The 24,032-nt window shown below is 47.2% G+C and overlaps 2 protein-coding genes and 1 long non-coding RNA gene across 6 annotated transcripts in view; 2 read left to right on the top strand and 1 right to left on the bottom strand.

Annotated features, from left to right (window-relative positions):
* USP35 (ubiquitin specific peptidase 35) overlaps positions 1-8,597 on the bottom strand; it is a 45,667-nt gene extending 37,070 nt beyond the window's left edge. Inside the window, exon 1 of one of the 4 annotated variants that reach the window (XM_083499337.1) lies at positions 8,239-8,597. Coding sequence is in view for 1 of the 4 variants with exons in the window: in XM_083499336.1 (XP_083355462.1) it covers positions 1,545-1,565 (21 nt within the window). In the remaining 3 variants the exon portion in view is untranslated. Of the gene's footprint in view, positions 1-36; positions 276-1,544; positions 1,655-8,238 lie in introns of those variants that run through there. The other 3 variants (XM_083499336.1, XM_083499338.1, XM_083499339.1) reach the window with 3 other exon arrangements.
* On the top strand, positions 236-12,440 carry KCTD21 (potassium channel tetramerization domain containing 21; the record flags this gene model as incomplete). The annotated part of the gene is given in 4 exon segments (XM_083499831.1): positions 236-260; positions 263-525; positions 527-602; positions 11,159-12,440. Coding segments are annotated over 4 exon segments (1,176 nt in total). The 3' UTR covers positions 11,971-12,440.
* A 5,397-nt stretch (positions 12,441-17,837) lies between these two features.
* LOC310705524 lies at positions 17,838-20,379 on the top strand. Its single transcript, XR_014525364.1, has 2 exons — positions 17,838-17,933; positions 18,724-20,379. It is a non-coding gene; the product is annotated as an uncharacterized lncRNA (long non-coding RNA).
* Positions 20,380-24,032: the final 3,653 nt, after the last annotated feature.

Below are 24,032 nucleotides of genomic sequence, written 5' to 3' on the forward strand. Positions count from 1 at the left end.
CAAGAAAGCAAGCGAGGGAGGTGGCCGTTCACTTACTTCTCTCTCCAGGTGCAGAAGACGCCTTTGCAAATAATAATAATAATAATAATAGCAACGCCCCACTTTTCCTCCAGCGCCCCGCTTGCAAAAAAACAAACCAACCCAGACTTGGTGGTGCAGAGGGAAAGCGCCCCAGGAGCTGCTTTGCTGCAGCCGGCGCGCATCACCAGGGAACCACCTCCGGCTGCTTTCGGAGATGGGCTCGCTCTGTGGGTTTGTTTTTCTCCCCCCTCCCTCCCCCCGAGTCACAATTCCAGGGCTGCGTCCCCTTTAACACCAGCTGATCGCCGGCCGCCTTTGCCCCGGAGCCGGCTGGGAGTTGTAGTCCCGTCCCCGGCCCGCGGCGCTGGCACCGGAGGCGCCCAGGAAATACAGTTCCCACGGAGCATTGCGGCCGGCTGGGGTTTCCCTTCGTCTCCTAGGCAGGGCAGATCCACCTCTCTCGCTTCCCCCCCTCCCCAGTCCACCCAAGCTTTCCCATCGTGTTTTTTTTCCTCTCTCTCCCCTTCCCCACCCCAAAGAAGCATCTGCGACAGTGGTCCAGCAGGTTGGCAGCGCGACAGGTAAGTGATGCGAAAGATCCAGGTGCGCCGGGGGGAAGCCCTCCAATGAATGGGATGCTGGCTGGTCGCAGGAGAGATCAGCAGGGGGATCCCAAAGGCTGGGCCCCTCAGAGACATGCCTTTGGCTCAAGGTTCATGATACACCTTGATGGGGTTTTTTGTTTGTTTGTTTGGGGAGGGGGGGGCTTTTAAAACCCAGCTGGCTCAGAAGTCACATTCCTCACGAAAACTGTCGGAAAGTTCCTCTGAAAGGAGAGCTGCATCTGTTGAGTTTCCACCTGTCAGGCAGTTAAAGGTGACAAGGTAGCAGATGTGTACCAGGTCCTTTTCCGGTTTGACATTGTCCTTCCACTTTGGTATCCAAAGGTGCTCTCAAGCGTATACACGCTTACATAAACTGTTGATATCAAGGCAACATGTTCCTATCTAAACGCCTTCCAACATTATGTACAAGTTTGTAAACCGCTCTTAAATTATACAGAGCAACAAGGCCCCTACACAACAGTAAAAGGTATATTCATATTATTTCCCCCACCATAAGTTATCTTACAATAGTCCATAAAAGGACCCAGCTCTATTACAAAGTCTGCTGCCATCCCATAATCTTAAAACCTCGTTGTTTTTAGACTTTGTGCTGTCTGATCATTTTTTTATTCAATCTCTGCATGCAAACGCCTTTACTTTTCTCCATCTCTTTGCAGTACTTATTTCTGCTCTAAGTTACTGAGATCGTTTAGATGTGTGTTTGCGTAGAGACGTAAAAAATACCCATTTATAACCTAGACTCTTTTCTTTCTTTCTTTACTCATTATAGGGAGTTGTCATAGTCCAGTGGCTACAGAGATGGCCTTGGAAGTTTGAAACACAATTTTATGCCACAGCTTTAGCTGTGAAGGTGACCGGGGGCTTTGAGTTCAGTCACTATTTTTCTGCCTAACCTACCTCGCAAAGTTGTTGTTGCATGAAAATGCCATCTGCTTTGGAGGAGAGGCAGACAGGCAGGCCATGAATGAGACATAAATAAACCCTCTGCAGTAGACCATATTATTTCTGTTTTGGAGAAGGGAAACCATTATTAAAAATTGCCTAGAGCCTCTCAGCAATTTCCATTGCCGAGGTGGGGCTGAGATCCAGGTCTCTCATTCTGCTCACAACACCATCCAAACTCTAGGGAGAGACCAGCTCATTTGCACAACATCCGTCTCACATGCAGAAGGCCCCAGGTATCTCCTGTTTTGGAAAAGGAATTGGATAACAGGTAATGTGAAAGAACCTTTTCACACGTACTACTGTCAAGTCAGATGTCCCCCATCTTATATTTGTGCAGCTGGTTACTCCTGCCTAAGTTTAGAACAGGCATCCCCAACCTTTGGCCCTCCAGATGTTTTGGACTACAATTCCCATCGTCCTTGACCACTGGTCCCGTTAGCTAGGGATCATGGGAGTTGTAGGCCAAAATATCTGGAGGGATGCAGGTTGGGGATGCCTAAGTTTAGAACCTTAGATTTGTCCCTACTGAAATGCGTTTTGTTACTTTGTTTTGGCCCAGTTCATCAATCTTTTCAGGGCATCTTGAATTCAAATTCTGTCTTCTGCGGTGTCATCTGCCAATTGGATGAGCATCCCCTCAATTCCTGCTTCTAAGTCATTTACAAAGACATTGAACAACAAGGGGCCCTGGACAGAACTTTGCAGCTCCTCCATTTGTCACTTTTTTCCAGGATTATATGAGGAACCATTAGTGAGTGGTCTTTGGGTTTGGTCAACTCCAAATCAACCTAACAGTTACCTCGTCCTGCCCATATTTTACCAGCTTTAACAGGAGCATATCATGGAGGACTTTGTCAAGGTCTGAAATCAAGATACACTATGTCCACAGCATTCCCCTGATCCACCAAGTTTGTACCTCTATCAAAGCTTGTAACTCTATCCTCTGGCATGACTTGAGAAACCCATGCTGGGTCTTAGTAATCAAGGCATCCTTTTATAAGTGCTCACAGACCGACCATTCAATTATCTGTTCTAGGACTTCTCCTGGTATCAAGCTGATCTCTCGCTAGTTATCAGGATCTACACTGGCCTATCTCTAGTCTCTAGTCTGCAGAAACCTCACCTGTTCTCCAAGAATTCTCGAAGATTGTAAACAGAGGCTCTGAGATTATATCCGCAAGTTCCTTTAGTACCCTTGGGTGCAGCTTGGGTGGAGATTTGAATTTGTTTATAGTATAGAATCATAGAATCATAGAGTTGGAAGAGACCACAAGGGCCATCGAGTCCAACCCCCTGCCAAGCAGGAAACACCATCAGAGCACTCCTGACATATGGTTGTCAAGCCTCTGCTTAAAGACCTCCAAAGTAGGAGACTCCACCACACTCCTGGGCAGCAAATTCCACTGTCGAACAGCTCTTACTGTCAGGAAGTTCTTCCTAATGTTTAGGTGGAATCTTCTTTCTTGTAGTTTGGATCCATTGCTCCGTGTCCGCTTCTCTGGAGCAGCAGAAAACAACCTTTCTCCCTCCTCTATGTGACATCCTTTTATATATTTGAACATGGCTATCATATCACCCCTTAACCTCCTCTTCTCCAGGCTAAACATGCCCAGCTCCCTTAGCCGTTCCTCATAAGGCATCGTTTCCAGGCCTTTGACCATTTTGGTTGCCCTCCTCTGGACACGTTCCAGTTTGCCAGTGTCCTTCTTGAACTGTGGTGCCCAGAACTGGACACAGTACTCCAGGTGAGGTCTGACCAGAGCAGAATACAGTGGCACTATTACTTCCCTTGATCTAGATGCTATACTCCTATTGATGCAGCCCAGAATTGCATTGGCTTTTTTAGCTGCCGCATCACACTGTTGGCTCATGTCAAGTTTGTGGTCAACCAAGTAGGTACGTGTTCCCTTCTCTCTTTCACCCAATAGCATTTCTCTGTCTTCTCCATGCAGAAGACCTACTGCTTGCTTGTTCTTCCTCTTGTTTGCACATATCCAAAGAAACCTTATTCTTATTCTTATTCTTATTCTTAACCTTTTTTGAAAGTCAGCTCATTCTGAGCTTTAGCCCGCCTGACTTTCTCCCTGCGACTGTTTGCTGTTTTCATAGTAGTACAATGAAGTCAGACATGGGTGGCGCTGTGGGTTAAACCAGAAGGTTGGCAGTTTGAATCCCCGCGACGGGGTGAGCTCCCGTTGCTCGGTCCCTGCTCCTGCCAACCTAGCAGTTCGAAAGCATGTTAAGGTGCAAGTAGATAAATAGGTACCGCTCCGGCGGGAAGGTAAATGGCATTTCCGTGCGCTGCTCTGGTTCGCCAGAAGCGGCTTAGTCATGCTGGCCACATTACCCCAGAAGCTGTAAGCCGGCTCCCTCGGCCAACAAAGCGAGACGAGCGCCGCAACCCCAGAGTCGGTCACGACTGGACCTAATGGTCAGGGGTCCCTTTACCTTTACGACTATAAATGCACTTCTGTGAGGAGCGAATTTCATAGTTTAGGGGCCACCACAGACAAGACCCTGTCCCTTGCTACACCCACTACCACCACCTCGATCCTGCAAGGGCAACAAAATTACCAAGAGGATTCTCTCTGCAGATCTTAAGAGGATCTGTAGGGAAGGAGAAGGCCTTTCAGATATTTGGAGCTTAAGTCATTTAGAACTTTTAAACACTAATGTGATACTGCCAGGTTACATGTAACAGGAGAGGGTAAAGATGCTCTGTCTGAGACGATGAAGCGATGTTCCTAGGCAGAGTAGGAAATAGTAGCTAATGGGCAAATAGTCTGACAACTTCTTCTATCTTAGGGAGAAAGAGGGATGCTATACTTTCTGGCAAATCTGTTTCGATATGACTTTTGTCTGCTGGGTCCACATTAGAATTTCTTCTAAATGCGAAGTTGTTGAAAGCCAAGATCATCGCAAGACCTGAGCTGTATGCAAAACCTTTTGCAGGACCTCAGCTCCTTGGAAAGATGAATGTAGCTAGACCAGGCTTGTTAGAGGCAAGGTAAAATTAAATTAAGGTTGCCACGATCTCGGCACTTAATTGAGAGTAAGCTTGGCTGAATTCATGGAAACTTCCTTCTGAGTAATCATGATTGGGATCGGGCCAGGGGGCAGACCCTGACGGCTGAACGAGTTTTCTAGTTTTTGTGGCTGAAGGCAGACGGCAAGCCAGAATTGGTAAATCATCTGTTAATACACGGCTGGTTCCTTTTATCTAAGAGCACCAACCTGGATCTACCTATGATCTTATCTTTAAAGGTAGGACTGGTTTTAAGGGATTAAAGGTATAACGAGATGGGGCCAAAAATATCAGACAGGATATGTGCAAATATACCTTGATTAGCTGCGCCTTGCCTTACGATACAACCCCAAAGATAAACATGGAGATATTTTGGAAGGAAGATCTTTTTTAAGGATAGGTTTTAAAGTGTGGTTGAGGCCACGGTGGCCTTAATGTTGCTTATGTATTTACATGTCTAACACTCTTTTGTACGCCCCAGGGCTCAGGGGAACTTACATCAACGTCTGCAGGTTGTTGTTGCAGGTGGCACTTCCATAACAAAGCTTTTGCCAATGTGACATCCTCCAGATGTCTTGAACTGCAACTACAACTCCCATCAGCGCCAGACACCATGGCCAGTGGTGGTGTCAGGGATGCTGAGAGTCAGTCCAGTAATATCTGGAGTGCCACAGGTTACTCACCTGGTCTGCACTGACTGACAATGACTCCAGGGATTTCAGAACATAAGAATATACGGTCGCACCTTGTTTTTCAAGCAGTTAGTTTTCGAACGTTTTGGCTCCCGAACGCTGCAAACCCAGAAGTGAGTGTTCCGGTTTGCGAACTGTTTTTGGAAGCCAAACATCTGATGCGGCTTCCGATTGGCTACAGGAGCTTCCTGCAGCCAATCAGAAGCCGCGCTTTTGTTTCCGAACGTTTTGGAAGTTGAAAGGACTTCTGGAAAGGATTCCGTTCGACTTCCAAGGGACGACTGTAGTAAGAGTCTTCTGTATCCAGCCGTTTGCCCTTGCCCTCCAACATTTCTCTCCTAAAGGAGGGATTTCTTCTTCTTCTTCTTCTTCTTCTTCTTCTTCTTCTTCTTCTTCTTCTTCTTCTTCTTCTTCTTCTTCTAAATCCCACCCATCTGACTTGGTTGCCCCAGCCACTCTGGGTTGCTTCCAACATATATAAAAACATACTAAAATGTTAAACTTCAGGTAACTATATGCATACAAGTCTCATTCCTTTGCACTGAGCTATGGCTCTTTCATAGTCTTTCCTATGTAGACAAGCACAAAATCGTCCCCCCCAAGTTAGCCATCACTCCACACAGAGATGTATCCTTGCTTCAGGTTAAATACAAAACGGCTCTGACCAGTTGTTTGACATTTTTTCAAGGTCAGTTAAGCCCCTGCTTTGCAGATAGTTATTTTAAAAACAAAGGGGGTGGAATTTGTGCAGGAGCAAAAGTTCATCAGCGCAGCCACTTGTTTCAAAGCTAGGCCGTCGGGTCGGACCACAAGCACAAAGCAGGTCAAGGAAACAAATATCCACATAGGACTCAAAGGTCCTTCACCAGCGACCTTTGACTCATATGCACACCAACATTCTTCACCCAAGGGGGCCAGTTTCCTACCTGCGTTTCAGTTATCCTCCAGGTATTATGTAGGCCTCAAGTCAGGGATGGCTAAACTTCAGTATACCTGAAGGAGCGTCTCCACCCCCATTGCTCAGCCCAGACACTGAGGTCCAGCTCAGAGGGCCTTCTGGCAGTTCCCTCACTGCGAGAAGTGAAGCCACAGGGAACCAGGCAGAGGGCCTTCTCGGTGGTGGCGCCCGCCCTGTGGAATGCCCTCCCACCAGATGTCAAGGAGACAAACAACTACAGTCATACCTCGGGTTACAGATGCTTCAGGTTGCGTTTTTTCAGGTTGCAGACATGCCAAAACCCAGAAGTACTGGAACAGGTTACTTCTGGGTTTCAGCGGTTGCACATGTGCAGAAGTGCCGAACTGCAATCTGCACGTGCGCAGAAGTGCCAAATTGCAATCTGCACGTGCGCAGACGCGGCGCTGCGGGTTGCAAATGCTGTGGGTTGCGAACGTGCCTCTCGTACAGATCACATTTACAACCCGAGCATCCACTGTACCTTACTTTTAGAAGACATCTGAAGACAGCCCTGTATTGTGAAGTTTTAAAACGTTTGACATTTTATTATGTTTTTATATTTTGCTGGAAGCTGCCCAGAGTGGCTGGGAAACCCAGCCAGATGGGCGGGGTATTATTATTATTACAGTGGTACCATAGTTCTTGAACTTAATCCGTTCCGGGAGTCCGTCCGACTCTCGAAACTGTTTGAAAACCAAGGCGCGGCTTCTGATTGGCTGCAGGAGCTTCCTGCACACAAGCAGAAGCCGCGTCAGATGTTTGGCTTCCGAAAAGCATTCACAAACCGGAACACTTATTTTCTGGTTTGCGGCGTTCTGGAGCTGATTTGTTTGGCAACTAAGCCGTTCAGGAACTAAGGTTCCACTGTATATGCCTCTTAATTATGCACCAGCATAATGGCATTTTGTCCCCTTGGCAATGGGCACCTATTATTTTGCGCTTCAGAGGCTTAACAGCAACTCAGGTCATCTCCAGCTGAATTGTTGTTTAGAAGTTTACGGCTGATACAACATACAATGAAGGGTTTTTATTATTATGATTTCTAATTTTCGGTCTTACATATTTTTACATGCCCTTCCTTGCACTTAGATACTTTCTGTTGAGCGGTATACACATTCTTCACATTGTTTTATTTATTTGTTATTTGTTCATTTATTAATCACTTCCTCTAAAACATTTAGAAGCAATTTAACAATAAAAGCATAAACAAAGCAAAAATCAGACCCGACTTCCCGACTTCCCATAAGAGGCATCTATCTGTTTGGTCACTGTGAGAATTAGATGGTGGACTACCTTCTCAGAAATATATGGCTGACCACTATTGGACTTAGGACACAGCTACATTAGTTTTTGGGACACGGGTGGCGCTGTGGGTTAAACCACAGAACCTAGGGCTTGCCGATCAGAAGGTCGGCGGTTCGAATCCCTGTGATGGAGTGAGCTCCCGTTGCTGGGTCCCTGCTCCTGCCAACCTAGCAGTTCGAAAGCACATCAAAGTGCAAGTAGATAAATAGGTACCGCTCTGGCAGGAAGGTAAACGGCGTTTCGTGCGCTGCTCTGGTTCGCCAGAAGTGGCTTAGTCATGCTGGCCACATGACCCGGAAGCTGTACGCTGGCTCCCTCGGCCAATAAAGCGAGATGAGCGCCGCAACCCCAGAGTTGGTCACAACTGGACCTAATGGTCAGGGGCCCCTTTACCTTTTATATTGGTTTTAAATGTGTTATAACACCACGACACCAGATGGCGCTGTAGAGTTTGATCCGTCGCTAATGTGATTTCCCATTATGAGCTTTGCAACGTGTTTTCCCAAAACGTTTTTTTTAATGTGTCTAGATCCAGCCTTAGAATGCAGACAGAAAACTTGTGCTCATCCAGCAAAACAATTCTTGCATTTCTTATCCCTCGTATTTCCCTTGACACCCTAATTGGCTTACTCCCTCCAAGATCACTCTTTGCCCAAGTGGTCTTACCTCACGGATGGGTCGGTGAAATGGTCTTTCCAGCCTCAGATCTCACCTGACGCAGTGAATAAAGAGTCGTGGGGGAAGGCCCGTCCACACAGCCAACTGTTATTCTTCTCTTCCATAACATGCAAGGGTTCAGCACGCCGTGTCATAATGGATTGAAGAGGGTCTGAAAGTTCTGACTCCTAACACACCTTTCCGTAACCTGGTACAGTGATACCTTGGTTCACAAACTTAATCCGTTCCGGATTTGGAACCAAAGCGTTCCAAAACCAAGGCGCGCTTTCCCATAGAAAGTAATGCAAAACGGATTAATCTGTTCTAGACTTTTAAAAAAACACACCCTAAAACAGCAATTCAACATGAATTTTACTAATGAGATCATTGATCCATAAAATGAAAGCAATAATCAATGTGCTGTACTATAAAATAAATAAGCCAGCATTGTAGATGATTAAAAAACATAAAATTCTTACCTGCACTGATGATAATCATTGTTTGGATGGGGGGCTTTTACCCATTTCCGCAGTTGCACAATCAATCAGTAGCTGAACTGGGTTCCACACAGTCACAAAAACAGATTAACCAAAAAAGCCTCAAAAACAAAACCACAAAATACATAGCAAAAATAAAAGCACCAAACTTAATCCGTTCCGGAACTTTGTTTGACTTCCAAAATGTTTAAAAACCAAGGCGCAGCTTCTGATTGGTGCAGCCGCCCCTGAAACAATAGCCAACAGCCGCATTGGATGTTCGGCTTTCGAAAAACGTTAGAAAACCGGAACACTTACTTCCTGGTTTTTGGTGTTTGAGAACCAAGGCTCCTAAGTAGGGTCCTCAGATTGTCGTTGTACTCCAACACCCATCAGCCTCAGCCAGGAAGGGGTGATGGGAGTTTTGTTAGCAAGTTTCTCTTCCTTTCTTCCTGACATGTATACCCCACAAGAGGAGCTCAAGGCCACATACGTGGTTTTCATTCCTCTGTTTCATCCTCACAATAACCCTGTGAGGATTTGAACCCAGGTCTCCCAAGCCTTGTGTGACTTTCTAACTACACTGGCTTTGTGCCAATTAATAAATTAGCAGACGTTGTAAAGGTACCTTGTCTCCAAATGGTATCTGGCCTCGGCAGAAGACCTAGAGGTGGACTTGCGTGCAGCTTCCTGAATTTACAGCCCTGAGATTTCCAACGGGGAAATTGTTGTTGACTTTGAGGCAAACTGGCGTTCAAGGCTGATGACCAGTTACTACGGGTCTCCATTTCCCTGTACCCAAGAACTCATTCACACAGGTTCATACCATCAGCTGATTTCCTCTTCACTGCGTTACTCAGAAGTTGGAAGCCTGGTGGCATCTGAACGGGCAAAGTAGCTATACTGAAAAGTGTTGTTTTCTGGAGACGTAGAAGTTCTGTCTGTGGGAGTTTTGTTCTCGCTTGCAAGTTGACGCTGAAAGCTGCAGTTATGATCTTGCACTTGGGAACCAAACACCTAGAAAGTGGATCCTCAGGTTGTTTGACAGTGGAACGGTCTCCCTCCTTGGGAGGTTTTTAAGCAGAGGTTGGATGGGCGTCTGTCCTGGATGCTTTAGCTGAGATTCCCAACTCTATGATTCTATAATACAGCCTTCTAGGTGCTAGTTGTTGTTTAGTCATGTCCGACTCTTTGTGACCCCATGGACCAGAGCAGACCAGGCACTCCTGTCTTCCACTGCCTCCCGCAGTTTGGTCAAACTCATGCTGGTAGCTTCGAGAACACTGTCCAACCATCTCATCCTCTGTCATCCCCTTCTCCTTGTGCCCTCCATCTTTCCCAACATCAGGGGCTTTTCCAGGGAGTCTTCTCTTCTCATGAGGTGGCCAAAGTATTGGAGCCTCAGCTTCAGGATCTGTCCTTCCAGTGAGTGCTCAGGGCTGATTTCCTTCAGAATGGATAGATTTGATCTTCTTGCAGTCCATGGGACTCTCAAGAGTCTCCTCCAGCACCAGAATGCAAAAGCATCAATTCTTCGGCAATCAGCCTTCTTTATGGTCCAGCTCTCACTTCCATACATCACTACTGGGTAAACCAAAGCTTTAACTATACGGACCTTTGTTGGCAAGGTGATGTCTCTGCTTTTAAAGATGCTGTCTAGGTTTGTCATTGGACAAACTCCATGGACAAAGACAACAGGTGCTAGTACAGGTGTGCAAAGCCCTAATCAGCTTCCAAAATAAGAAGAGTTTGGATTTGATATCCCACTTTATCACTACCCGAAGGAGTCTCAAAGTGGCTAACATTCTCCTTTCCCTTCCTCTCCCACAACAAACACTCTGTGAGGTGAGTGGGGCTGAGAGACTTCAAAGAAGTGTGACTAGCCCAAGGTCACCCAGCAGCTGCATGTGGAGGAACAGGGAAGCGAACCCCGTTCACCAGATTACGAGTCCACTGCTCTTAACCACCACACCACACTGGCTCTCAAAAGATCATCTTACCCCTTAGGTACCCAACCAGTTATTGTGCTCTGCAGGAGAAGACTTCCTGCTGATACTATCAGGGACCGGCTGGAGACTGAGGAGTGGTGGCTAGGCAAATTGACGAGTGGGGCACTGGGGCAAAGGGGGTTAGAAGCTGAGGGAAGAAGGGATCTGGGGGAACCCGTAACAGGCAGGAGACAAGAGTCAGGCAGGAGAAGCTGGAGGGTTGGAGAGTGAAGTGTAGGTCCAGGAGGACAAGAGGGATGGGTCCTTCTGGTGGAGAGTCAAGGGCTTTCACACCCCCTCCTCCTCCTCCTCTTGTTCCTTTATCTCTTCTGCTCTACCAGAAGAGGATTGAAGAGGGAGGTAAATGGAAGAATTTTAATGCACTCAAGTTTCTCCCCCTCCAAAAAAATCCCACCCCTAAACGATGCATGTCCTAATGTCTGATGCTCATTCCTTCCATCCTAGATCTGCTCCGGACGTCCCTTCCCCCCACCATGTCAGAGCCTATAACGCTAAACGTTGGTGGGAAGCTGTACACAACATCCCTGTCCACCTTGACCAGCTTCCCAGACTCCATGCTGGGTGCTATGTTCAGCGGGAACCTGCCAACGAAGAGGGACAGCCAAGGCAACTGCTTCATTGACCGGGATGGCAAGGTTTTCCGCTACATCCTCAACTTCCTGAGAACCTCCCACCTGGACCTCCCAGAGGACTTCCAAGAAATGGGCCTGCTCCGCCGAGAAGCAGATTTCTACCAGGTCCAGCCGCTGATTGAGGCCCTGCAGGAGAAGGAGGTGGAGCTCTCTAGGGCAGAGAAGAACGCCATGCTCAACATCAGCTTGGACCAGAGGACTCAGACGGTTCACTTCACCGTCCGGGAAGCTCCCCAGATCTACAGCTTGTCCTCTTCCAACATGGAAGTGTTCAACGCTCACATCTTCAGCACCTCCAGTTTGTTCCTCAAACTTCTGGGCTCCAAACTCTACTACTGTTTCAACGGCAACCTGTCCTCGATCTCCAGCTACCTGCAGGATCCCTACCACGTGACCTTGGATTGGGTTGCCAGCGTGGAAGGGCTGCCGGAAGAGGAGTACACCAGGCAGAACTTAAAGAGGTTGTGGGTCCTGCCGGCCAAGAAGCAGATCAACAGTTTCCAGGTGTTTGTAGAGGAGGTACTGAAAATCGCCATGAGCGATGGCTTTTGCGTCGACTCCTCTCACCCACACGCCTCGGATTTTATGAACAATAAAATTATCCGGTTAATACGGTACAAGTAGGCGGGGCCTCTTTGCCCCCCGTTCCACTACACATAGCAACAATGCGCTGAGGTTCGTGTCTGGACACGGGTTTCCCTTTCCGAGCCCGCTTCACGAATCGTGCGCTAATAACCTGAATTACAAAGGTAGTTTTCTGCTTAACAGACTAACCAGTGTATTTCGAAACTCCAGATTAGGGATGTGTGACAGATTGGTTTGTGGGCCAGGTGGTATCAGGGACTGAGGAAGATCTCTGGTTCCGTGTCCACCAATTGCCCTTCTTCTAAGATGCATCATCGGGAAGGGACGAGTCTCTTCCTGTGGGCACCGGCAATGACATCAGCACCGGGGGCATTATGTACTGCCCTTGTTTGCCCCCGCTTGCATGTTCAATGCTATATTGTGCCCGGCAAGGAAGAGGCAGAAAGGGCGAGGGAGGGGGAATGTTGATGGATAAATCTGTTTCCCAAACGGCACAATGCCAGAATGAAGCTGTTCATCCCTTATCTGTGCGGTTGACGGGGCAAAATAGCAATATTGAACTGTTTACACAGAGACTGGGAGTTGTGAAGAGATCCCACATTTTGTTTAATGACGGGTGACTCATCATTTTAACCTCTCTGCCTCATTTTTCCCACTGGGAAGAGACTTGTGCAATCTTAACCTACTATAAAGGGCAGCCAAGCGGCTAAAGGCGGTTAAGGATGTCTGTGTTTCTGCAAGAGCTGGAGGATTTGGGGTGAGAGAGACTTTCTGACCTGAGCAGGGCATGACAGCCATTGGAGTTGATTCCCTCCTCGGTCATATTATAACGTCTCGGGCATGTAGATAGGAAATTGCCCAAGTTTCCCCAGTGCAGCAGTTTGCCTCCATGCTGTCGCTGTTTCCTTTAACGTGAGTGGCCAGTTGTAAGATTCAAACGGTATGAAGAGGCGGCCTCCAGGATATTTGGGTCTTTTGCCTGTGGTACAAAATGGAGCATGGCTTCATGGTACTAGGCTATTGGGGGGTATCTGTCTCTGCTAGCTGGCTGTAGGTAGAACGAAGGGCTTTAGCTCTTGCTTTGCATTCCGAAGGTTCCAGGTTCAATCCCCAACTTCTGCAGATACGACTGGGAACATCCCCAACTGAACTCTGAAGTCAAAATAAAAAAAATTCCTTCCAGTAGCACCTTAAAGACCAACTAAGTTAGTTCTTGGTATGAGCTTTCGTGTGCATGCACACTTCTTCAGATACACTGAAACAGAAGTTGCCAGATCCTTCTATATAGTGAGAAGGTGGGGAGGGGTATTACTCAGAAGGGTGGTGGGAATGGGAGATTGACAGATAGCTGAGATGAGCCTGTTGACGACTCTTAACGACTGTAATTGGTCTTACAGGAAAAGGCAAGGGGTGAGAAGGTGAGAAATGGCTTAGTCATGTATAATGGGATAAGAATCCAATGTCTTTGTTCAAACCAGGTCTCTCCATGGTTTTAAGTTTGGTAATGAGTTGCAATTACAGTCGTTAAGAGTGTTAAGAACTAACTTAGTTGGTCTTTAAGGTGCTACTGGAAGGAATTTTTTTTATTTTGACTATGGCAGACCAACACGGCTACCTATCTGTAACTGAACTCTGAACTGCCACTGTCGGTATGTGTGGATGATACCGCGCTAGGGAAACAAATGCTCTTGGTAAAACGCCAGCTTCCTATGACCCTGTTTGTTCCTAAGGAGAAAGGAAGCATCTGAAAACTGCCTAGCATCTATGTGGAGAGTGCAGCTAACAGGCATTAGACAAATGCAAGATCATATGAACCATAGAATTGCAGAGTTGGAAGGGACCCTGTGGGTCATCTAGTCCAACCCCCAACCGTGGGGCTCGAACCCATAGCCCTGAGATTAAGAGCTACATGGCTCAGGGCTGAGCTACATGGTTTGGGGTCATGATATCTCCTTCCAGCCTTTCCAGAACCAGCCAGCAAAGGGAGCATTTTGCAGCTGGTTACCCCAACACTCATAATAATAATACAGTGGTACCTCGGGTTACATACACTTCAGGTTACAGACTCCGCTAACCCAGAAATAGTACCTCGAGTTAAGAACTTTGCTTCAGAATGAGAACAGAAATCGTGCGTTGGCAGCAGGAGGCCCCACTAGCTAAAGTGGTGCTTCAAGTTAAGAACAGTTTCAGGTTAAGAAGAGACCTCCGGAACGAATTAAGTACTTAACCCGAGGTACCACTGTAATTTATTACTTATACCCTGCCCATCTGAATGGGTTTCCCCAGCCACTCTGGGCAGCTCCCAACAAAATATTAAAAACACAATAAAACATCAGACATTAAAAACTTCCTAAACAGGGCTGCCTTCAGATGTCTTATAAAAATCAGATACTGTAGTTGTTTATTTCCTTGACATCTGATGGGAGGATGTTCCACAGGGTGGGTGCCACTACCGAGAAGGCCCTCTGCCTGGTTCCCTGTAACCTCAATTCTCGCAGTGAGGGAACCGCCAGAAGGCCCTCGGAGCTGGACCTCAGTGTACAGGCTGAACGTTGGGGGTGGAGACGCTCCTTCAGGTCTACAGGGCCGAGGCTGTTTAGGGCTTTCAAGGTCAGCACCAACACTTTGAATTGTGCTCAGAAACGTACTGGGAGCCAATGTAGGTCTTTCAAGACCGGTGTTATGTGGTCTCGGTGGCCGCCCCCAGTCACCAGTCTAGCTGCCACATTCTGGATTAGTTGTAGTTTCCGGGTCACCTTCAAAGGTAGCCCCACATAGAGCGCATTGCAGTTGTCAGATTGAGAAGGGGTGTTGGATACGGACGGACATAGATTCTCAGAGCAAAAAGAAAAAAAAAAGCATGAAAGGGGCCTAGGTTTTGATCAGGCCTGCACAACTTGTGATGTAGGCTGAGCCTAGTCCATGCCAGGGAATCGTTGGCCCGCGTCCTCAGATCCAGAGAGAGAGTAAAAGAAAACTCCAGGAAAGATCCTTCTTTGGAGGAAAGCAGTTTTATTCTCTGTGCACAGGAGACAGCCAGCAGAATAAATTCTGAAAAACTGACTGCCCCGAAAATACCCCTCTGCAGATTTTCTTATACCTTGAGTGGGCTCTCTCTCCCTCCTCCCCACGCCCTCCCAAAATAAGTTTTCAACTTATTTTTAGCATGTCTATAGCCTTCTAAAACAGCCCTCCCTATTGTTCTCTCTAAGCGTCCTACATCCCCCCGTCTCCTCCCGTCTGTGTCTTTTTTTATATTGCATTCCTAAAGCGAGGCTATTTCTAGCTTACAGTCTCTGTCTTATCTTGCATTCCTTGAGGGGCCCTTAGCTCAGAAATTAACTTACAGAGAATATGAAGATCCTTCTTAGGTATAAAATATAGAAAGCAACCCTTTCCTCTCCCTTCACTCCCTCCTCTTCTTATGAACAACCTAATACTTAGGTTCGTTCTGGGGTAGGGGTCTATAATCTCTCATGAAAGCAAGCACGCGAGGTCCCATCATGCGAGACATGATCTTCTCCATCATATTTTGCATACATTGCATCAAGCAGGGCATACAGAAGCAGAAAAGCAATAGAAGCATTATTGGGCCTATCACCATAGTAAATATTCTCCCCATCCATCCACCATCGGGCAACCAAGAATATAACCAATTCCATGGATCACTTTCTGTAGTTTTTTTAGCGGGTTTTCAGCTATCATTGTTTCCATGTGGTAATGAACTAACGCACAAACTTCTCTCTATGTTGAAGATGTTACCAATGGGAATTCTATGTAGCATCAAACCTGGCAAGGTGGTATGTGCATACACAGCCAACAATTGGAGAGATTTAACATTGTGGCGAACTTCCTCAAGGGTGAGAGCCTACCGGTGAGCTGATGCTCCCACTATGTGGGTCAATTTTTCTACTAACTCTGTTGGGTGGATTGAACTCTCGTGCTGCCTCCCTAGTGACCAGAGCAAATGGAAGCTGAAATCCTGGGGTGGCAATTCTTACTGGCACTTGTTTAGCAATTTCAATGCACACCTGGTTAAGGCTCCCACCCCTGCAATACTTGCATTAAGATAGGTTCCGTCCCATCTATCACCTGGATTAAGAGTAGGACCTGGTCTATCAAATGAGGTCGGTACAGTGCTCTACCTCCTAGATAACAGTTGACTACCCTCCCACAACAGCAAGAGCGGTCCAGAACTTGATAGATTTCGATCGTCTCTGCAACTTCCCGTATGAGCACTCTCCACGCGTGCTGGACAGTGGTGTGGGAGAGGAGCCACAACGGGGCAGTGGGGTGTCTCAATATGGCAATCTCATCAAACCCCAGTTTCCAATAGCCAAAGAGCACGCCATCTCTTACCACCGGCAAGACGAACCAGTCGTAGCAGAGGCCAGCAGGCCAATAGGGTTGGTATGGTTCGGTAGGGTCAGGGCAATAAGACATAGAGCAAGTCAATAAAGAAAATAAGAGAGAAAAGAGAAAGTCTTTGTAACTGTCCTTGTGATGATTAGTCGCAGGATCTCGTTGCCCGTGGCCTAACGCTTTTTCCCTGGTAGCGTCAGACACAAGGTGATGATCAACTTCAGAGGGTCAGCAGGATTTCTCTTGCAAGTCCAGACACCCTTCTTTAGATGCGTGTGATGTACCCAGGGGATCACCTCGACTACTTTCACCGCAGTTGGGGATGAGGGGGTCGCCAGACGCTGCCACCCAGAGGAACTGGTGAACCGGCTCAGCGAGACTGCCGCGGGACTGCAGGCGTACGCTCGAGGGAACACCTGGAAAGGAAGCAAACACACACAACAAACACAGGGATTGCACTTGTTCTTGGGTGATGTGATCTCCCATCTGCCCCAAACTGGTGGGGATGTCTCGGACGAAAGGGGTCGGCCTGCCATATAGAAGTTCAAAGGGTGATAGTTCTCAGTCTTTTGGTTGGCGCACAGGGCACATTTTGGGATATAGAATATTCTCCCAAGGTGTGCTTTAGCAGCTGGGCCTCCCAAATGGGTGGACTCGTGGTAATTCTTTACAATTGTGCTGGCCAGATGTTGGGGCACAAAAACACGGCTGTCTGGTCCTTCCTGGAGCGTTGCTCCTTCTTGGCTGGTCCACTGCTGTTCATCAAGGGTGTAACGTGGTTCCACATCGTCTGGAGTGAGTTCTGGGATTATTCTTTTGGCATAGCAGGCATTTCCTGGAAATCTGGGCTGCCAGTTGATAAAGGTTGGCTATATAGACATACTTCTCCAGCTGCTTGGTTGTGGCATCTGGCCCCATGTGGGTTGACTCATGGTATTTCTGAGTTATCTGCCGGGGCAGGGACTCTGGAATCCATATGCTGTCATCAGGGGTGAGGTACCATCCTTCTTTGGACAATGTCAACTCCTGGGCATCTGCAGTGTCCCTTTCCTGCTTTGTGTAGGCCGGCTTGTCAACGGTGCTTAAAATCTCTTCTGGGATTAGTGCTCCAATGATCGGGGCTGGGGCCAGTTCTCGGGCTGCTTCCTTGGCTACTCTGTCTGCCAATCGGCTTCCTCTGGCCACTTCCCCTGGTCCAATTTTGTGTCCATAACAATGGATAACTGCCACTGCCTCGGGTTCCCATACAGCATCCAGAAGGTTCAATAAAGCTTGTGGGTGGGTCACCTGGTTTCCTCTGGAGGTAAGCAAACCTCTTTCTTTCCATAAGGCTCCATGGGCATGTAAAGTCAGGAATGCATACTTAAATGTTTATCTTCTGTCCCCTTGCCAGGCTCAGGACTCTGGTAAGCGCAGTTAGTTCTGCCAGCTGGGCCAATGTTCCAGGTGGGAGTGACTTTGCTTCGATCACCTGGTCTTCCAGGGCTACCACTGCATAGCCTGCCTTCCGCTGCCCAGCCTCGTTTGCCTCGTCTTTGAGATCAGGCCTGCTGGAATATATTTCGTCCATTACTTCAATGCAGTCATGCGTGGGCTCCTCACCTTCTCCTACCGGTAATAGGGTAGCTGGGTTGAGGGCTGTGGTGACTTGGAATTTCTAACGCGGATGTAGTAGCATCTGACATTTCCTCATTTTAGCCTGGGAGAAGAAATAGGTGCCTTTCGGCAGATGGCACGCTGATTCTTTCCTAAGCGGCCTCGCCCTCCTCTTCTTCTCCTAACGGTGGACTTCCCGTCTTCAGGGCCATCAACTTCTTTGCCTGGTACTTCTTCTTTTTCTTCTGGGTCTCTTTTTCCCTCTAATTATAAATGGTCTGGGCTAATTCCAGCATCCATTCAAGGGTGTGGCCCATAAAAAAAAAAAAAAACCTTCAATTTTTTTGGTGGATATCGGGCGCCGCTTGGGCTACAAAGGCAGTTTTTATGATAGGGGCATTGGCAGCCTCATCTGGGTCCACAGGGATATACTGGTGGTAGGCTTCCTTCAGCCTCTTTAAGTAGGCTTCAGGGGCCTCCTCTGTTCCTTGCATTCTCATGTGTGTTCGGGCTTCAGAACTCTAAGCCATGTTGCAAATTTCAGTTCATTTGCCAGTGTCTGTAGAAAGAGCAATGCACTCCTTGCTTTCTGGCAAAGTTTCAAATTCCTCAAAGTATCAATTCCTATGCCGCAGCTCCTTTCAGAGTAAAATTGCACCTTAAAAGAAAAACTTGACAAAGTTTACAAAAAGTATTCACTTGCTTTTTAAGAAAGTCACTTTTCCAGGTTAGTACTTTGGGGCAGGGGGGTGGTTAACTCTTGGCCTTCTGGGTTTATGTGGCTGAACTGTAAATCCAGAAAGTGTGAGGTTCAGGGTAGTTGGCTGAATGCAGCAGTGTCCTTCTTGGAATAGCTGCCAAGAGATAACGCTCTGAAGCTGCCTCCAAGCGCCTGGCACAAGGAGAAAAAAAAAAAAAAAAGCTGATGTCCTGTTACTTGCATGAATGAGAAACAGTTAGTTCACTTGCTTCTGCAACAGTCTTTGAGCAAATCATTTTCAGAAACCTCATTCTGTGTGCCGAGCAACCATTGTTGGACCAGGGCCAGGCAGCTTCTGGGAACCTGCGTTTGTTGGGCCTGGTTTATCCTAGTAAGTTTTTTTTTTTTCTTTTTCGTCTCTCAGGACTGGAGAGGTGGGGTTCAGGCCATGGGGTATCCCTGCACAGATCCCTGTTCTTGCCCTCTGCCTTGATTTTTCTGGAGTTCAGAGCTGGGCTTGTGGCTGTAGCGCTGAGGCTCATGGCTGGGTACATAGGCATCGGAACTTTGGTTACTGTTCCCACCCTGTGGGGAGTGGGGTGTGTCGGGCGTGGGGCCTTTGGGCATTCCATTTTCCAGTGACCCTCTTGCCTGCAGATGGCGCACTGGCTTTTTCCCTAGGCGTTCTCTGCCCCTCCCGTGGACACCCTCGCTCACTCTGAGATTGCATTTTTGGCTTTTTGGCTGTTTGAAGACAAACCCCTAATTATTTTGGCCAGGTCCTCTTCGAAAGAAGGATTCTGATTTAAGGTGCTTGGAGGTCTGTGGTCCTGGGCATCGGATGACTCCAGGGGGTCATACACTCAGTGGAGTGGGGCCATCAAAGTGGAGTTTTAGCTGCCTCAATTGCAACTATTAGTATTGTCCGCTGCCCTGAGGGCATTTATCTTGCAGATTTCCTCAATGGTCAGTATTGTAATCCCGTTTAATTGTCTTTTTTTTTTTTTTTTAACAGTTCTGTCCTATGCGGCTCTCAAAGCCTTCCCTTCTGTTTCTTTCTGCCAGTTCACATCCTTGCATTGTGCTGCTTCTAGAACTCAAGAAGCCACATGGTTCTACATACTGAAACACTCTTTTGGACTGCTTGTCCACTTCACCTTCTGAATTCTTCATTCACTATACCACCTTCTTCTTCACTTTCCTCTTCTCTTTCTTTTCTCCCTCAGTCTCTTTTCTTGGGGGTTGGGTAGGGGAAACCTCATTTAGCCCTGGTGCAGTTGCTGCATAGGGTGGAGGGGGGCTAATTATTCCTTCCTCCTTTTCTTCTGGGACTTCTCTTCTGGGACTGGCAAAACTGCTGGCTTTTTAACTTGTACTTGCTGCCATACTGGGCACAGTTTGGCATGGCACAGGTAATCACAGTTCTACTTTTCTTGAGCCATGGGAGACGGTTAGGAACTCCACATAAGTGTTGGAGTCTATTTTTTTTTTTTTCATCAGGTTTTTAAAATCCCCAATCTTCTCCCTTCGTGGCATCTTTTCAATTTGTTCAGGAAAGCATTGCAGGGGGGTCATGGGAGTTGTTTTACTGCATTTTCTCCATGACCCTGGAACACTTGGACACTTGGGATACTGGGACACTCCCTCCTCCTAACGTTATTTTTTCACTCAGTCACAGGCCAGACGTTGCTTTCAACGTCTCACACACTCAAAACATTCACTGGAGTGTCCCCACACGCACATTCAGAAAAACCCATGCACCTCCCCCAACCCCTTTTTTTCCCCCAAAACCAAAATCACAACCGGCAGTGCTTCACAACTTCGACCGGGGCCCAAGAGCACCTTTTTTACTGCTTCTTCTGGGCACAAAACCAACAACCAACCATAACCGGCAGCGCTTAGACTTCGACCGGGGCCCTAGCAGCACCCTTTGCTGCTTTTTCTGGGCACAAAACCAACAACCAACCATAACCGGCAGCGCTTAGACTTCGACCGGGGCCCTAGCAGCACCCTTTGCTGCTTTTTCTGGGCACAAAACCAACAACCAGTGGCACTTCTTCTACCCTGCTGGCGGAGCTGATCAGGCTCTCTTTTTGCTCACACCTATCCTTGTGGAGCTTGCTCCCACCTATACCCTGTGGAGCTTACCTTTTCCGCTGCGGACCTGTCCCCTCGGCGCCGTCCTCTTTCCTCCCTCGACCTGGGTCCTTGCTCCGGAGCGGTGTGGCTGGTTCCCCCCACAAATTGGCAGGTGCGCGCTGGGAGCCTGCAATCACCGATCCGAGCTGTCCACCAGGTCGAGCCTGGCTCTCTCCAGCCCTCTGAGGTGGGGCAGATTCCCGGTCAGGGAACCAAGATGTAGGCTGAGCCTAGTCCATGCCAGGGAATCGTTGGCCCGCGTCCTCAGATCCAGAGAGAGAGTAAAAGAAAACTCCAGGAAAGATCCTTCTTTGGAGGAAAGCAGTTTTATTCTCTGTGCACAGGAGACAGCCAGCAGAATAAATTCTGAAAAACTGACTGCCCCGAAAATACCCCTCTGCAGATTTTCTTATACCTTGAGTGGGCTCTCTCTCCCTCCTCCCCACGCCCTCCCAAAATAAGTTTTCAACTTATTTTTAGCATGTCTATAGCCTTCTAAAACAGCCCTCCCTATTGTTCTCTCTAAGCGTCCTACATCCCCCCGTCTCCTCCCGTCTGTGTCTTTTTTTATATTGCATTCCTAAAGCGAGGCTATTTCTAGCTTACAGTCTCTGTCTTATCTTGCATTCCTTGAGGGGCCCTTAGCTCAGAAATTAACTTACAGAGAATATGAAGATCCTTCTTAGGTATAAAATATAGAAAGCAACCCTTTCCTCTCCCTTCAGTGACACCCTCACCCGCAAAGAGAACATAGCTCACTAGCCACGTGCTTCATTTGGAGTTGATTGTATTTCTGCATTGCAGGGGGTTGGACTGGATGACCCTCGGTGTCCCTCCCAACTCTGCAATTCTATTATTTATTCATTTGAGGCGACAATCCCACTCACACTTATCTGGGAGTGAGCCCACATTGAACACAGCGGGGACGTAACTTCCGAATAAACGTGCGTAGGAGGGCGCTGTTAGGGATTTACTGCCCATCTTTTGCATAAGCCTCCGGAGAGCTTAACGAAAAAATAAATATATTTCATAATGGAAAGCAGTAGAAGCAACAGATTGTTTTAAAGCCATAGCGACTAAAACACACGAAAGCAATTAATAAAAGCAGGAGTGTTTCTAGGGCACGGGTGCCTATGGCCAGGTCATCTCTCTCTAGGAAGGCATGCAGCAGTGGTAGCCAATAAATAATAATAATAATAATAATAATAATAATAATAATAATAATAATTTATTTGTACCCCATCCATCTTATTGGGTTGCTCCAGCCACCTTGAGCGGCTTCCAGCATATATAAAAACATTTAATAATAATAGCATGGTACCCTACGCTTGTTGTTGGACTACAACTCCCATCATCCCTGGCTATCAGCCATACTTCCAGGGGCTGTAGTCATAGTCCAACAGTGATCTTGGTCCCCTGGCCAATGGTATAACAGCAGAGTGGGCAGTCAGGAAAGAGGGAGCTTGCCTCAGGATGTCTGTAGGAAATTGGTTGCCAACATTGTAAAAACATCTGACTTTTCTGTGCACAGAAACTGGTCCTGTAAAAACTCTTTTGAGATATCAGTTCACCACTTCTTGGAAAGAATTCAGAGCCAGGTAGAGGGTGACTTTGAAATCTGCTTCATCGGGATGCCAAAGTGACCTTTTGAAAGGTGTCCTTAGACGTTGACCCTCAATGCTCTGGGGGGGATTATGACGAATGGCGTTCAGTTCTGCAATAAATGCCAAACTCCATGACAGATCCTGTAAAGACATCTTATTGCAGAGTTACAGGGTCTTTGGGACTCTCTCTAAAAGCATATTTGGTTTAACAGATGTTTATAATAAATCTCCTTGTTAACTTTAGAAACACGCCTCTGAGAATTCCGCATGTGTGTCTGGGCTTGGTTTATGACGGATCGCAATATCCCACAGGTAGTTGTTGCATGACAAAAGTAGAAGATGGAGCGTGACCTCTGTCCTCACCCCACCCCCAAGTTGCATGGCCCCCATTGACTAAAAGGGCGATGAAATTTGTTAAAGAGCATTTTTCAGACACAGAGACTGGCATGGCGGCCCATTACAGATAGATTGTGGTTTTCTACGCATCAGGGCAGGAGGCACTGTGATCGTGTTGAACAACATTGCCTTTCCATTAAACTGACACCTAGGATAGATGACTATAATAAATTGTACATATGGGGTCTGTCTTTGGAGTCTCCAGAAAACTGAAGTTAATTCCGAATACAGCCCCTGCATCACTAACCGTAAACTGCCCTGTGATTTTTGGAAGAAGGGTGGAATCAGACAATAGGAATATTATCTGGGCATCCAATAGTCCAGGCATAGGCAAACTTGGCCTTCCCGATGTTTGGGGACTACAATTCCCATCATGCCTGACCACTGGTCCTGTTAGCTAGGGATGGTGGTAGTTGTAGTCGAAAAACATCTGGAGGGCCAAGTTTGCCTATGCCTGCAATAGTCTCTGGGTACAAAAAAATAAGGCGATGATTGGTTTTCAAGCCTCTAGGGCACAGGTGGGGAACCTGTGGCCCTTGAGATATTGTTGGACTCCAACACCCATCTGCTTCAGGCAGATTGGCCCTTTAGTCAAAAATAAATTAAGGAGGTTTTATTCCAGAAACAACTGGAGGGCTTCAGGTTCCCCCCACCCCTGTCAATTAGCATTTCCTAATATTCAACTGAAACCTACCATCTTATAATTTCACCCATTCTATTTTTCCAGACACTTTATCATCTTGGTCACCTTTGTTGTAGTTCAGCGAAAACCTGGAGAGCCAAAGATTCTCCACAGCTGGCTGAAATGAAACCAGTGAGGTTAAAAGAGAAAGCAAGCTAAACACCTGCAGGATAAGTCTTCAAATCATGGGATGTCAGTTCCAATCACTTTCTGACTTGCTCATTCAGACAGACAATAAACTTGTCAGGGTGCTTCCCCACTAGACAGCTGAGACAACTTTGTATATTTCTGGTGTGCAAAGTTTCGCACCAATTTTCAGATCCTGGGTTTGCGTGGAATTCAAGCGGCTCTGGCAAAACGAAGAACAATAACAGCAATAATTTATCTATCACATATGAAGCTGTGTGGGGTTTGAGCTCACATTACTATTTATTTGTTTATTAGATTTATCAGCCCTTTGTGTAATGAGCTTGCAATCAATCCTCAGCATGAATACAAAAAAAGAATTAAAGCACAAGCATTCTCAATGGATGGAGCTGTACAGGTACTAACAATAACAGCTTGCTATGGTCTGCGGGTGGTGCTGTGCTCTAAACCACAGAGCCTAGGGCTTGCTGATCAG

This window comes from Podarcis liolepis (assembly GCF_965112155.1).
Source record: "Podarcis liolepis genome assembly, chromosome: 4".
Classification (NCBI taxonomy): Eukaryota; Metazoa; Chordata; class Lepidosauria; order Squamata; family Lacertidae; genus Podarcis; species Podarcis liolepis.